The sequence below is a fragment of the Podarcis tiliguerta genome (assembly GCF_965153285.1).
Source record: "Podarcis tiliguerta genome assembly, chromosome: 8".
Taxonomy (NCBI): domain Eukaryota; kingdom Metazoa; phylum Chordata; class Lepidosauria; order Squamata; family Lacertidae; genus Podarcis; species Podarcis tiliguerta.
The window spans coordinates 16,609,185-16,621,419 of NC_139541.1; the positions used below are offsets into that span (position 1 = coordinate 16,609,185).

The 12,235-nt window shown below is 49.1% G+C and overlaps 1 protein-coding gene across 17 annotated transcripts in view; it reads left to right on the forward strand.

The window, feature by feature from the left end:
* The window catches only part of SAMD11 (sterile alpha motif domain containing 11), a 317,376-nt gene that overhangs the window by 268,817 nt on the left and 36,324 nt on the right, over positions 1-12,235 (forward strand). For all 17 annotated transcript variants that reach the window (XM_083453809.1, XM_083453803.1, XM_083453810.1 and 14 more), the window contains one exon: positions 1,894-2,064. In XM_083453809.1, coding sequence (XP_083309935.1) covers positions 1,894-2,064 — 171 coding nt within the window. The remainder of the gene's footprint in view (positions 1-1,893; positions 2,065-12,235) is intronic.

Here is a 12,235-nt window from a genome sequence, read left to right on the forward strand (position 1 = left end):
CACTACATCTCTGTTGGAATTGTCTTTAAGCTGTTTTATTTATTTTATCATTTGTGCATTAGCCACCCTGGGCTCCTTTTGGGAAGACAGGTGTGATACACATTTAAATGATGGCGATGATGCGGTAATAGCATTTTTCATTGACATCGTTCCCTGGGCTCCTAATGCTATGTGCGTCAAGTCAAGGCGGAGATTTCTCATCCTGGTGCATGAGAATCCCGGCACCTCTGGTTTATGGAGTGGGCCCCTTGGTGGAGATGCACCTCGTAAAGATACAGATTTCCTTTCACAACTTTTCAAAGTGTCCTGACCTGATGGGAGGGTAGGAATTAGACTGGGTCTGTACCATACATTTAAAGCACATGTCTTTCTTCAAAGAATGCTGGGAACTATAGTTTGTTCAGCATGCTGGGGGTCGTAGCTCTGTAAGGGGGTGAACCACAGTTTGCAGGATTCTTTGGGGCAGGGGTCGGAAGCCATGTGCTTTAAACATATGGCATGTATGAGAGAGAGGCACTGGAATCTGCCAGTGAGGCAAGGGGCACTGGCTAATGAAGACAGAGAACCAACCTTGCTTCCTCCAGATGTTTTTGGACTCCATCAGCCCCAGCCAACATGACCTAGTGATCAGGGGTGATGGGAGGTGAATTCCAGCAGTGTCCAGAGAGCCACAGGTCATCTAGCCTTGCATCAGAAGAAGGCAGGGTTGTGACAGTGGTGTCTTTTACTCTAACCGTATGCCAGCTCTGTTAAATACTTCCTAGAAAGGCAGAGTATAAAATGTTAGGAAGTGAATGAATGCCCCCACAATGGCACCACACACCCTCCCTCTGCAGCAAAGGATGTGGTGCCCTTTGGAAGAGTTCGTCAAAAGCTGTCCACCAGGATGTTCCCACTCACTCTGGTTTGGGGGTTGGTTTTTTGGGGGGGGGGGAGTTGACGCATTTTTTAAAAAACAAGCAAAAGGGTTTTCTCTGCATCTGCCTGGTCATCACCTCCTGGGCCAGGAAGGCTCTGCTTTCAGAAGCCAGCTGCCTCCGTGCGGTCACAAGCACATGGATACATGGCCCAAGGCACAATCAAAGCAGTTCCCTTAATAGATCGTTATCCGATTCAATTAACCGCGCCAACTGTTCTGATGGGAGCTCTGCAGCATGCACACCCATGCATTGGGGGGGGGTGTCCACCCTCCCCAACTCACTTGCTGCCTTTGCTCTCCCCCATCCCACCCCCCGCACCGCAATGTTACCACTGATGTTGGGAGTTCCTCTGGAGTAATGAAAAGCTTCAGCCTGTGGGGATGATCAGAGATAAAACAGTGTTGGAGGGAAGCTGCCAAAACAAGAAAATGGTAATTACTGTTGAGCTTTGCTTACAGTAAACAAACGTCTCCAGGCCTGGTTTTTTAAGCTTCCACCGTGTGCTGCAGCAAGAACCTGGAGGCACCTTTGCTGTTTCAGGGGTGAGGTGGGGGAACGGGTGGCAGAAATGGTTGGGAGCCAGAGATGGGCTGATTTTTATCTATGGGTGCCTCCAGAAGTCCTTTTCCTTGGCCATTCATGGTGATTCATGATGGTTATTGGGGCAATCATACGTGATCCCTATTTTCAGTGCCGTTTTCATAGAATCACAGAATTTTAGAGTTGGAAGGGACCCACAAGGGTCATCTAGTCTAACCCTCTGCAGATGGCCATCCAACCTCTGTTTGAAGGTAGTCCGTTCCGCGGTTGAACAGCTGTTACCATCAGAAAGTTCTTCCTAATGTTTAGTCAGATTAAATGAATAGTGGGGAGAACCCAGTCCACCACCCTGAGCTCCTTGGAGGAGAAGGTGAGATAGAAACGCAACAAATGAATACACACCCTCTTCATGTTTCATCTTTTCTCCTCTCAGAAAATTCACACACTCCCTTGTTGGAGGGCGCCGTGACTCAGATGACCCCCGAGGAGCACTACAGGAGGATGATGTCCGCCCTCAATGAGCATGGCACCTTCGAGGAGCAGCAGCAACAGCAGCAGCGCCTCTACCAGTTGGCCAACAGCATGGCAGTCCCTAGCCATAGTGGTGAGGACCCCCTTTTGTTGTCTTATCGTGAGAGCGCCTGCCTGGAGCTTTGAGCCACTTTCCACCACCCTTTGGGAAGCTTATCATGGAGCCCCCGAAAGAGAACACTGTGAATGGCCCCCTAAGGGCAGTTTTCCCACAAGCACTTGAGTTTCCCCAGGCAGTGCACATCAGTCACAGCGGGACGTAGGAAGCAGCCTTACGTTGAACCAGACCATTGGACCATCTAGCTCAATGCTGTCTCTACTAGCCAGCAGCAGCTCTCTAGGGCATGGGTAGGCAATCCAGCCCATGGGGGCCGGATCCAGCCCAATTGCCTTCTAAATCTGGCCCGTGAATCAGTGTGTTTTTACATGAATAGAATGTGTGTTTTTATTTAAAATGCATCTCTGGGTTATTTGTGGGGCATAGGAATTCGTTCATATATTTTTTTTCCAAAATACAGTCCGGTCCCCCACAAGGTCTGAGGGACAGTGGACCGGCCCCCTGCTGAAAAAGTTTGCTGACCCCTGCTAGGGTTTCAGGCAAGCGACATTCCCAGCCAGGGGTTGAACCTGGGACCTTCTGCATGTAAAACAGATTCTCAGTATAAACAACACACTGAGCTGGACAGATCAGCGGTGTGACTGAGTATAAGGCAGCTTCTTTTCTGTGTCTTAAGAGAAGGGCTGTGGGTCGCTGGTAGAGCAATTGCTTCGCTAACCAAATTCAATCCCCACCGTCTCCAGAGGTGGGAAACAGTTTTCAGCCAAAGGGCTCACTTCCTTTATTTTAGCAGCCTTCCCAGGTGCCACATGCCAGTGTTGGCGGGGTGGGGAGCAGAGGGGAAAGTGGGCGGAGCAATGCATGCAGATTTTTACCTTTGTGCAGCAGGCTCATTTTCTGCACACAGTTCATCCACTAGGTCATTCCTCCATTCGGGCAAGTGCGAGAGGCACGTCAGTGTTAAAGGGCTCATTCCAGCCAGGCAAAAACAGTCCAAAGCATGCTGGTGAGGGCTGAGTAGAGAAGCTTGGGGGAGGCACATTTGGGCCTGAGGTTCTTCACCCCAGGTGCAGACAGTTCTGAGCTAGATTGACCCTGTGCTCTGACTCAGTAGAGAATAGCTTCCTGTGATCATATACCCAAGTCCTGGGGCAACAACAGGCAGTGATTTTAACTCAGCCCGTTTCTGCATTGGACTTAAAAGTTATCCGCCTCTGTATCTGGATGATGTTAGCTGGGTTCTTTTGAAACAGCAGTTTCTCACCTGGTGTTTTGCTGGATCAAAAACAGCTGGGAGAGGCATCCAGCCCCTTTAACTCAATCCAGGTCATGAGATAGGGAGATCAGGGGTGGGATAGAGGCGTTGCAAGGAAGGAAATGGTCTCCTTATGGTGGATCCTCCATTTGACAGATCGTTCTTCCTGGAATTCTCCCTTTAATGCAGGGGTGGGGGACTTCTGTGCCTCCAGATGTTGCTGGATTGCAGTTTACATCAACCATGATTGGCTGGGCAGATGGGAGTCTTGGGCAGATGAGAGTTGGACTAATAAAGGGTTTCCCACGCCTGCCTTATAGGTAGGGGCCAGAGAAGGCATTGCCTTGCATTCTGCCCTGCTGCTTGCAGTGCTGCTTCCGTTCAACTGCAGTTTGCCTTCTGCCCAAAAGGACATTCTATCGCTGTTGAATTTTTTTACGAAACTAATTACATAAATTGCATAATTATTGAGTCCACCAAAACCAGTAGCCTGCAAAAGGCTTGCTCTTGTACCTGTGCATCACCTGGCAACCGTTCTCGACTTGCATTGGCAACCAGGCAAGCAACTATTCAGAAGGCTGACTCCGGGGCAGAACTGGATGGCTAAGGGGATGGACTCCCTTCCATCTCTCACCCTGGAATAGCAGAAGCTCCCTGGGAGAAATAAGCTCAGTGAGAGCAAGTATAAATTTTATTCCTGCCAGCACAAAGCACTGATTATCTGCGGGCACACCCAGTGGCACCAACTAACCTTTAATAATTTAGGAGCCATTTTTTTCTTTTTCTTTAATTGCTTGTCTCTCCTTTCCTTTCCTCTCCTCTCTTCCTTCCTCCCCCCCACCTCCACTTGCACATGCCGTTCTCCATCTGCATCAATCCTCACATTCTCCATTTCTCCCGCGCCTGGAACTGCCGTCCCCTGTAGCATCCGTGTGTCAATCACTCTTGATTTCCAAACCGTCAAGAGAGTGTAGCGTTGTAAATAACACATCCTCTGCATGTCTGCGCGGGCAGGCGGTGGGTTAGGGGGAGGCAGGGCTGTTGCTGGAAGAGAGAAGGAGGGGAGGGAGGAGGCGGGAGCGGAGGAGGGTTTGGGTGGATAGTTGCGGTCATTCGGGATCAATGCCGCTCTTGGAATTGGCAGCGCATCAGGCTTCTAAATTGCAGCCCCCACTGCTATAAAGCACGGCCAGCCTTTTTCAGATAATTAATTTATAAACATTGGAGGTGTGCAGTCACTGGCTGGAGAAAATTCTCTGGGCTTTTCAGCGTGTGAGATCTGGTGGGGCTTGATGTTCTCTTTTTCTTTCAGGGCGGGGTGGGGGGAACCCTCATTTTAAAAATCATTGAGAGAATCTGTGTTTGTGTGTTGTATATATTAGGTTTGCAATATTTAATAGTGTAATCGGGGGTTGTATCCAAAGCTAGTCCTACTCAGAGTAGACCCATTTTTGTGTGTGTGTGTGTGTGTGTGTGTGTGTGTAAACACACACACACACACACACACACACACAAATATAAAATACCTAACTTAAATGTAGTATGGAAGGGAGGCAGGAATGTGATTTAACATGGAACATTGTGAAATGCTTTTCAATATTATTAGTATGATTAATAATTAAGTAATTGTGGGTGGTATGCGATGCTAGCCCTATTTAGAGTAGACCCACAGAGGTTGATGGGCATGACTGGCTTAAGTGCATTATAATTTCAATAAGCTGCACTGTGTAGGACTTAGCTGGAGACAGCTCTGTGGTGGTGTTTTTGAATGTGTAATGAGATACCGTGCATGCAGATTTACTCAGACATAAGCCCCGTTGAATCCCAGGTAAGAGGGTATAGGATTGCAACCATGATCTGCTTAAAAAGGTGCTACCTATGAACCAGGCAGCAGAGATGGGGTTTTTTAAAGACAGTTTTTAATGCAAGTGCTTTTAAAGACAGGTTGCAGTCTCTACCATCAAAGAGGCATCCATCCTTCTTTCATACACCAGGACAGAATGCCTCTTCCAAACTGGGCCAGCTCTTCCATTAGGCGTCTACCTCATGCAGCCAGTTCTAGGAATTCAAGACCAGCACTGAGGAGTTGCTGGAGTCCAGAGCTGTGTGTGCGCCCTGAATCTCCTAAGTGAGGTTTCTGCTCTCGGGTCCACTGATAGGGGGAGAATAAGGCTACCAATGGCTGCCAGCACTGCTGTTTCACTCAGGTCCAGGGCTTCCCATTGGGGCACTGTAAGAACTGGATGCAAAACTAGATAGGCTTTTCCCTTTCCTCCCCATTTTTATCCTCTCAACAACCCTTTTTCTAGGGAGGTAGGTAGGTAGGTAGGTGGCTGGAGCAAAGTCACCCAGTCTGAGGTTCATGCCTGAGTGGGAATTTGAACACTGGTCTCCCAGGCACTAACCCAAAACCACACGCAGGCTCTCTGCAAGCCAAGGCTGTGAGTGGGCAGGCAACTGCTTGTCCCCCACTTGCATGTTCTCGAGTCTTTCATGAGATGCTCAGAAAAGGTGACTCTTACATGATCTCTCACCTCTGGGCTCAGCCAGGAGAGCTGGTGAGAACAGGACTTCTCCAGTATTATTCCGAGGAGCCCACAAACTCTCCTTGTCTCCTCTCCTTGCAAACCATTCTGGCATCCTGGGGATAAAGGCATCAAATGGTGGTGATAAATAAAGCATTGTCTGCTTCCTCCAAAGTTCTTGGTACAAACTGCCGCCAATTAGTGATTGCTAATTACCTGGCTGTGGAAGGATTACTGCTCCTGCTTTAGAAAAGAAGGGAAGGGGAGAGAGGCTTAGCTGCCTCAGCTTCGTGGCCTCGGCTGAACATGGATACAAATGTTTGTTTGTTTGTTTTTATTCAATTCCATTTGCGAATCACTTCCCATAAAATACCTCAAAGCAGTTTTGCAGTAAAAAGAACAAAACCAAAAATAGCAAAAATCATTTCCATATGTAAAAACGTTTCCATATGTAAAAACAATTCCATCTATACAAACAATTAAAGAACGATTTTGTATATGAAAACAGTTACAAATCCAGTACATTTACAGATTGGGATAAAGATCTCCTCTTTCAGAGGCTTGTTGAGAAAGGATGATCCTTCAGTGTGCACTCAAGTCTGTCTGTCTGTATTCTGGGAGGGATTTCTAAAGTGCCGGTTCTGCCCCTCTGAAGGTCCGATTCCTACATCATATGGAACGAACCTCCTGATAAGATGGTACCTCGTAATGGGTTGGGTATATAAGGAGTGAGAAGCCCTTTCAGGTATCCTGATCCCAAGCTTTATAGGGCTTTGCATAAAATCCAGTCAGGTAAAAGGTAGAGGACACCTGGATGGTTAAATCCAGTCAAAGGCAACTATGGGGTTGTGGCGCTCATCTCACTTTCAGGCCAAGGGAGCCGACATTTGTCCACAGACAGCTTTCCGGATCATATGGCCAGCGTGACTAAACCACTTCTGGCACAGCAGAACACCATGATGGAAACCAGAGCACACAGAAATGCCATTTACCTTCCCGCTACAGCGGTACCTGTTTATCTACTTGCACTGGTGTGCTTTTGAACGGCAGGAGTTGGGACAGAGCAATGGGAGCTCACTCCGTTTCAGGGATTCAAACCGCTGATCAGCAAGCCCAAGAGGCTCAGTGGTTTAGACCACAGTGCCACCTGTGTCCCATGCATGCACACCTTGAACGTAACCTGGGAGCTAATTGGCAGCTAGTACAAATTATCACTGTGTATAATAACTCTGTGTGTGTGTGTGTGCGTGTGTGCACGCGTGCGCTATGGTGGGGTGCCGAGTATGTGCAAAGCATGACTAGGAGTACTATTTCAGGGGGAGGAACAAATATTTCAGTGGCTCAGGCAAGATTTCATACCAAGATTAGTGAACCTGCTCTTGGAGAGACCCTCTTTTGTGGAAACCTTCATGTCTAGAGGCACACGACCTTTGGATGGTATTGCTTTCCTGTCCAACTTTGGGAGCTTCGTGGTGGCCTCTTGTCTGGGGACGCTGAACTATATGGATCTGTGCTCTGATCAAGACAGACTGCTCTTTTAAGTCCGAGGTTTTAATCTTAGGCTCTTTGGCTGAAGATTTTTCAATGAAAAACAGCAGTTGGAATTGTGTAGGATAGCCTTAATCAGTCCAGACGTGGTTGGACTCCAACTCCCATCAGCACCTGCCAGCATCCTGGGTGATTGGGTGTGGCTAGACTACAACTCCTGTGGGCTGGAGGAGGGTGCTGAAAAACAGTGGAGGCTGGATGTGACAACCCGCCCCCTCCCTCTCTCTCACCATCTCCAAGTGTGACCATTTTCTTTCCACTTTTACTGACAGGGAAATCGAGACTAGGTGCAAACACATGGCTTGTCTAAAGCCACTAATTTGTTGGGTACAATTTTATTTATCTTTTAAAGAAAGAATTCCATAGTCCTGCTTATACATTATTCGATGTTTTGGGCCGGGGGGGGGCGGAGTATCTTCTTGCACTACCTTGAGATACTGAGGCTCAAATCAGGACCCCTTGAATGCAGAGCACATGCTTCTACCGCTGAGCTAGCCTGTGCGCATGCCATACATTTAAAGCATGCAGATTCCCCTCAGAGAATCCTGGGAACTGTAGTTTGTTAAGGGCATTAAGTGTGGTATGTCCATGAGGCGCAAATGATAGTTCCCAGGGTTCTTTTGTCCCTGTTAAAAATCTACCTGCAAAGCTCGGGCTTCCCCCACACATGCATATTTTATCAGGTTTATGTCTGTGATGCACCCCAATCCTTCTCCCTCTCTCCCTCTCTCTCTCTCTCACACACACACACTGTCTTCATGCCTGGAATTCCCTGCATATTCAGAGAGACTGAGCCGCAAGAGCCACCCAAGGCAGATGCTTCTTCCAGTCCCGCTAGCAGATGCCAAACCACCACCTCCCTTTCCTGTCTCTCTCTCTCTCCTCTCCTCTTTCTCCCTTTCCCTGCCCAAAGAGCCTTGCAGCTCAGAAGCCGAGCTCCAGGGATGGTGCAGACGGACGTTGGTCAAGGCAGACTTAGCGTGGCAAGAGCGATATATAGACGGCCAGGGCCGCTGGGATGTAAATAAATCCCAGCCAGGCTGAGCTACTAGAGCAAGCAAAGGCAAGCTGTTGCATTGGGGCGGCGGGGGGCAAGGAGTGAAGAGAGAGAAACCCCAGCAGATGGGTGAGTTATTACCAGCCGCTCTGGCTGCATCCTCTGCTCAGAGGGCAAGCAGGAGGGAAGAGAGCAGCCGAGAAGGACTTGAAAGGAAGTCTTGGTGGCTGAGGTGGTGTCCGGCTGTAGGAAAGCAATTGAGCCAGCAGTGCAAGTCTGCTAGACAAGCAAGGAGGTAGGTGCCGGCCAGTCGAGGCAAGCAGACAGAAAGGTTCAGAGCTGGTTGTCTGTGGCCTGGGCAAAGGCCCAAGTCTGACCTGGAAGCTTTTATAACCCTGCCAGGCTGGAGCAAGGGAGGGAGAACCAATAGGCTGCTTCCTGCATAGGTGGAGTTGCCTTGGAGACGGTTGCCTTTTAGCTCCACAAACACTTGAACCTAATGGTGGCTGATGCCCCATTTCATCTAATGGACCAGCCTCCACTGAGCCAAACCTCCATCACTTGAGACCTGGGGGTTCCTGGCATTGAGGCAGCATGGTAAGAAATGACCGTGCTTGGCATTTATGCACGGCCTCAAGTGTGTTCAGGCTTGTTTCACATACCACTGTCTTGGGAATCTTTGTAGCACTGGGAGGACGGTGGTGGTATCAAACACCCCCCCCCCCCCATTGCAGAGGCCGAAAGAAAAGTGGAGTGGGGAAACTTGTTGCCCTAGAGATGTTGTTGGACTCCCCAGCACTTATCAGCCCCAGCCAGCATGAGCAGTGGTCAGGGATGATGGGAGTTGAGAGTCCCAGCAATATATGGAGAGCTACAGGTTCTCCATCCCTGGACTAAAGGCTCCTGGGAGCTGGGGAAACAGAAAGGAGGCTGCCTGCCATGTCTCTGCATGAGTGGCTGCTCTGGAGTTTAAGCCATAGCCCTTCTTCATTGGTATTCAGTGACCTCCTGTCTCTTGAATGTGAACGTTCGATTTATCCCTCATTGCCAATGGCTGTGAACTGAGCTAGTTTCCCCTTTAAAAGCCATCCTGGCTGGCGGCCATTGCTGCACCTTGTGGCAGAGTGTTCCATAAGTTAACTGTGACTCTGTTGACTTCCTGAGTTGGCGCTTGGTCTCCCTTAGCCGCGATGCCAAACTTAAGGCTTACTGCCTTTTAAGAGATTACAGTTTTAAAAAATAAGTGGATGTGTCCCAGAAGGCGACTCCACTTGGGTCTGGGTGCTTGAGTGCCCATCCAGGTGTAAAGGGGGAAAAGCAGGTGTCCTGTCCCTCCAGGTTGGACATTTCCTACCATGCTCACTTGATGCAAGAAGCCAACCGGGTGGACCTCACAGCATGAGCATCAGTCTCTCAACGATGGCTCTCAATTTTATGGTCTGGCAGGAAAACCCCTGACGGAACGCACATTTGGGTTGTAGGACCAGTTTTGTCAAAACAGCTGTTCTAGCTCCAGCCTATCTTCCCAGTGTAGAAGGAGGATTGCAGTCTTCCTGCAAAGCTCAGCAGAAGCTTTTTCTTTGGGGGCTTACTCCAGACAGGAGTTGCATCCCATGTTAGCAGACCCTGAAAGTAGAGGTCGTAATTTTTGAATACCAGTTGCTGGAAACCACAGGAGGAAAGAGGGCTCTTGCATTCAGGTCTTGCTTGAGAGTTTCTCATGGGCATCTGGTTGGCCACTGTGAGTACAGGAGGCTGGACTAGATGGGCCATTGGCCTGATCCTGCAGGGCTCTTCTTACATTCTTAGACCCGTTGGAAGTAATGTACACAAGTAATTGAGGCCCGTTAATTTCAATAGGGCTACTCTCAATAAAAGGGAGTTGCCTGCAACCTGGAGCAGGGTTGTCACAGTTATGTTTTGCAACATATCTTTAATGCGATAATAGTAAATTAGTGATGGATTTATACTGCATGTTGCTCTGATTAATTAGGCTTTCCCCCAATGTGGATGCATTATTTCTGTCTGGGTGGGTGCTCTCGCTCTATAGCAGGACATGAAATCAAACAGGAGCATCTGAGACCTGAAACGGATTTCTGCAAGACGTTATCAGGTGTGTCTGCCCCAAAACATCTGTAGATGCAAAGCATAAAAAGCAGGGGGCACTTGTAACCGCCCCATGACATAGCGAGAGCAAAGCATCACGAATGCCCAATAGCAAAGAATTATTATTGAACAAGTGATTGATTCTTTAACGAGTCTGTGGTTGCATAAGAAAACACTGATGGATTAGTTAGTTGATGCCTTCTTTCCGTCTATCCAGCTTCCGTGCACCACTTACTGGGGGCCAGGAGCCCTGCAGTGTCCAAACTTCTTGCTCTGACTGAGCAGCTTAGCAATGGTTGGATGGCTTTGGGGGGGGTGAGTGCAGACAGGACCCTCTCCAGAGCAACAAATTTGGTTTGGTTTGGTTTGGTTTGGTTTGGTTTGGTTTGGTTTGGTTTGGTTTGGTTTGGTTTGGTTTGGTTTAGTTGCACAGTTTGCTCTCGGGTTTTAAAGGCCCCCGTTTAGGCAGGAAACTTTTGAGTGCTCCTATTTCAGTCAGTAGACAACAGCTGGATTGCTCTGGCTGGAGATTCCCCCACCCCTGCTTCTCTCCCTGCACCTGAGTGTTGACGGGAAGGAATCTCTTCACTGTTGCCCACTAATTCTCTCTTAAGAGCTAATCCCCTTTAACGCTCTGAAGGAGCCTGATTCCCATTAGGGCTCTTGAAAGAGAGCACTGGAGACGCAGAGTTTCTTGTGGGGGAGGGGAGGGGGGGTCGCAGCAACTAGGGAGACAGAAGGGTGTAGGATGGAGAACTGGCCAAGAAAGAGCCACGGGGAACTGGGGAGAGGATGGTGCAAGAATTTCTGCAAGGGTCCCCTATCTTTACAAGGTTGGAAATGGAAGTGAGAGGGTCAGAGGATTTAATTTTTTTTTGCATAAAGCAGGATAGATTGGGAGTAGCATGGCCGGTGGTGTGGGTGGCTGGGCTGTGCCTTGGGGCATCTTCCAGCTGCCTTGCAGCACTCCATGACAGATGCTTTTCATGATCTGGGATGGAAGGTGGAGGCTTTAGGGTACTGGCTCCCTTCCCCAGGGCTGGGGGTGATGGCTGTGTTCTTATCTATTTTTTCCCTTTTTTCTTCGGCCTCCATCACCTTCTGTTTAATCTCTCAGCAGCTGCAGATGTTAGAGATTTGCAGGGCTCCCCCCCCCCCGCCCTCCCCTGTTGTGCCAGGAAGGAAGAGGGGAGGAAAAGAACAAAATTTGAGAGGCAGTCCAAGCACATGAGGCGTTTTTTGGGTGGGGTGGGAGGTTGTTTTCCATGAGGGCAGAAACAGCTTGTTTGGTGGCAAAGTGAATGCTGCGGGGGGACGGGGGACCCAACAACAGTTGTCAAATGGGTGGTGGGGAGGAGAGCCAGTTGCAATAGGTGCTGGGGCTCAAAGCTGGCCTGGCAGCTGCTCCCTATCTGCTCCGCAGACGCTTGTCCCTGCTTCCAGATTTGAAGGCAGCCTAATTGTGTGGCAAAGAGCCATAAAACACAGCTTTGGAGCATCTGCTTTGCATGCAGAAGGGCACCAGGTTCAGTCCTTGGCATCTCTTTGCGACAGGCCGAAGCCCGTGGAACTTCCTCCTGACTGAGATTAGGCAGGCACCCTCCTGTCTCAACCACAGGCGCATTAGAAAGATTTCCTTACTCCAGCAGGCGTTTTAAGGTCTGTGTTTGGTCAAAGGAGCTATTCCCCCCCCCCCTGTGTGGTTTATTTTTATGCACACCATTTAGACGTGCAAATGATCAAGCAGATATATAA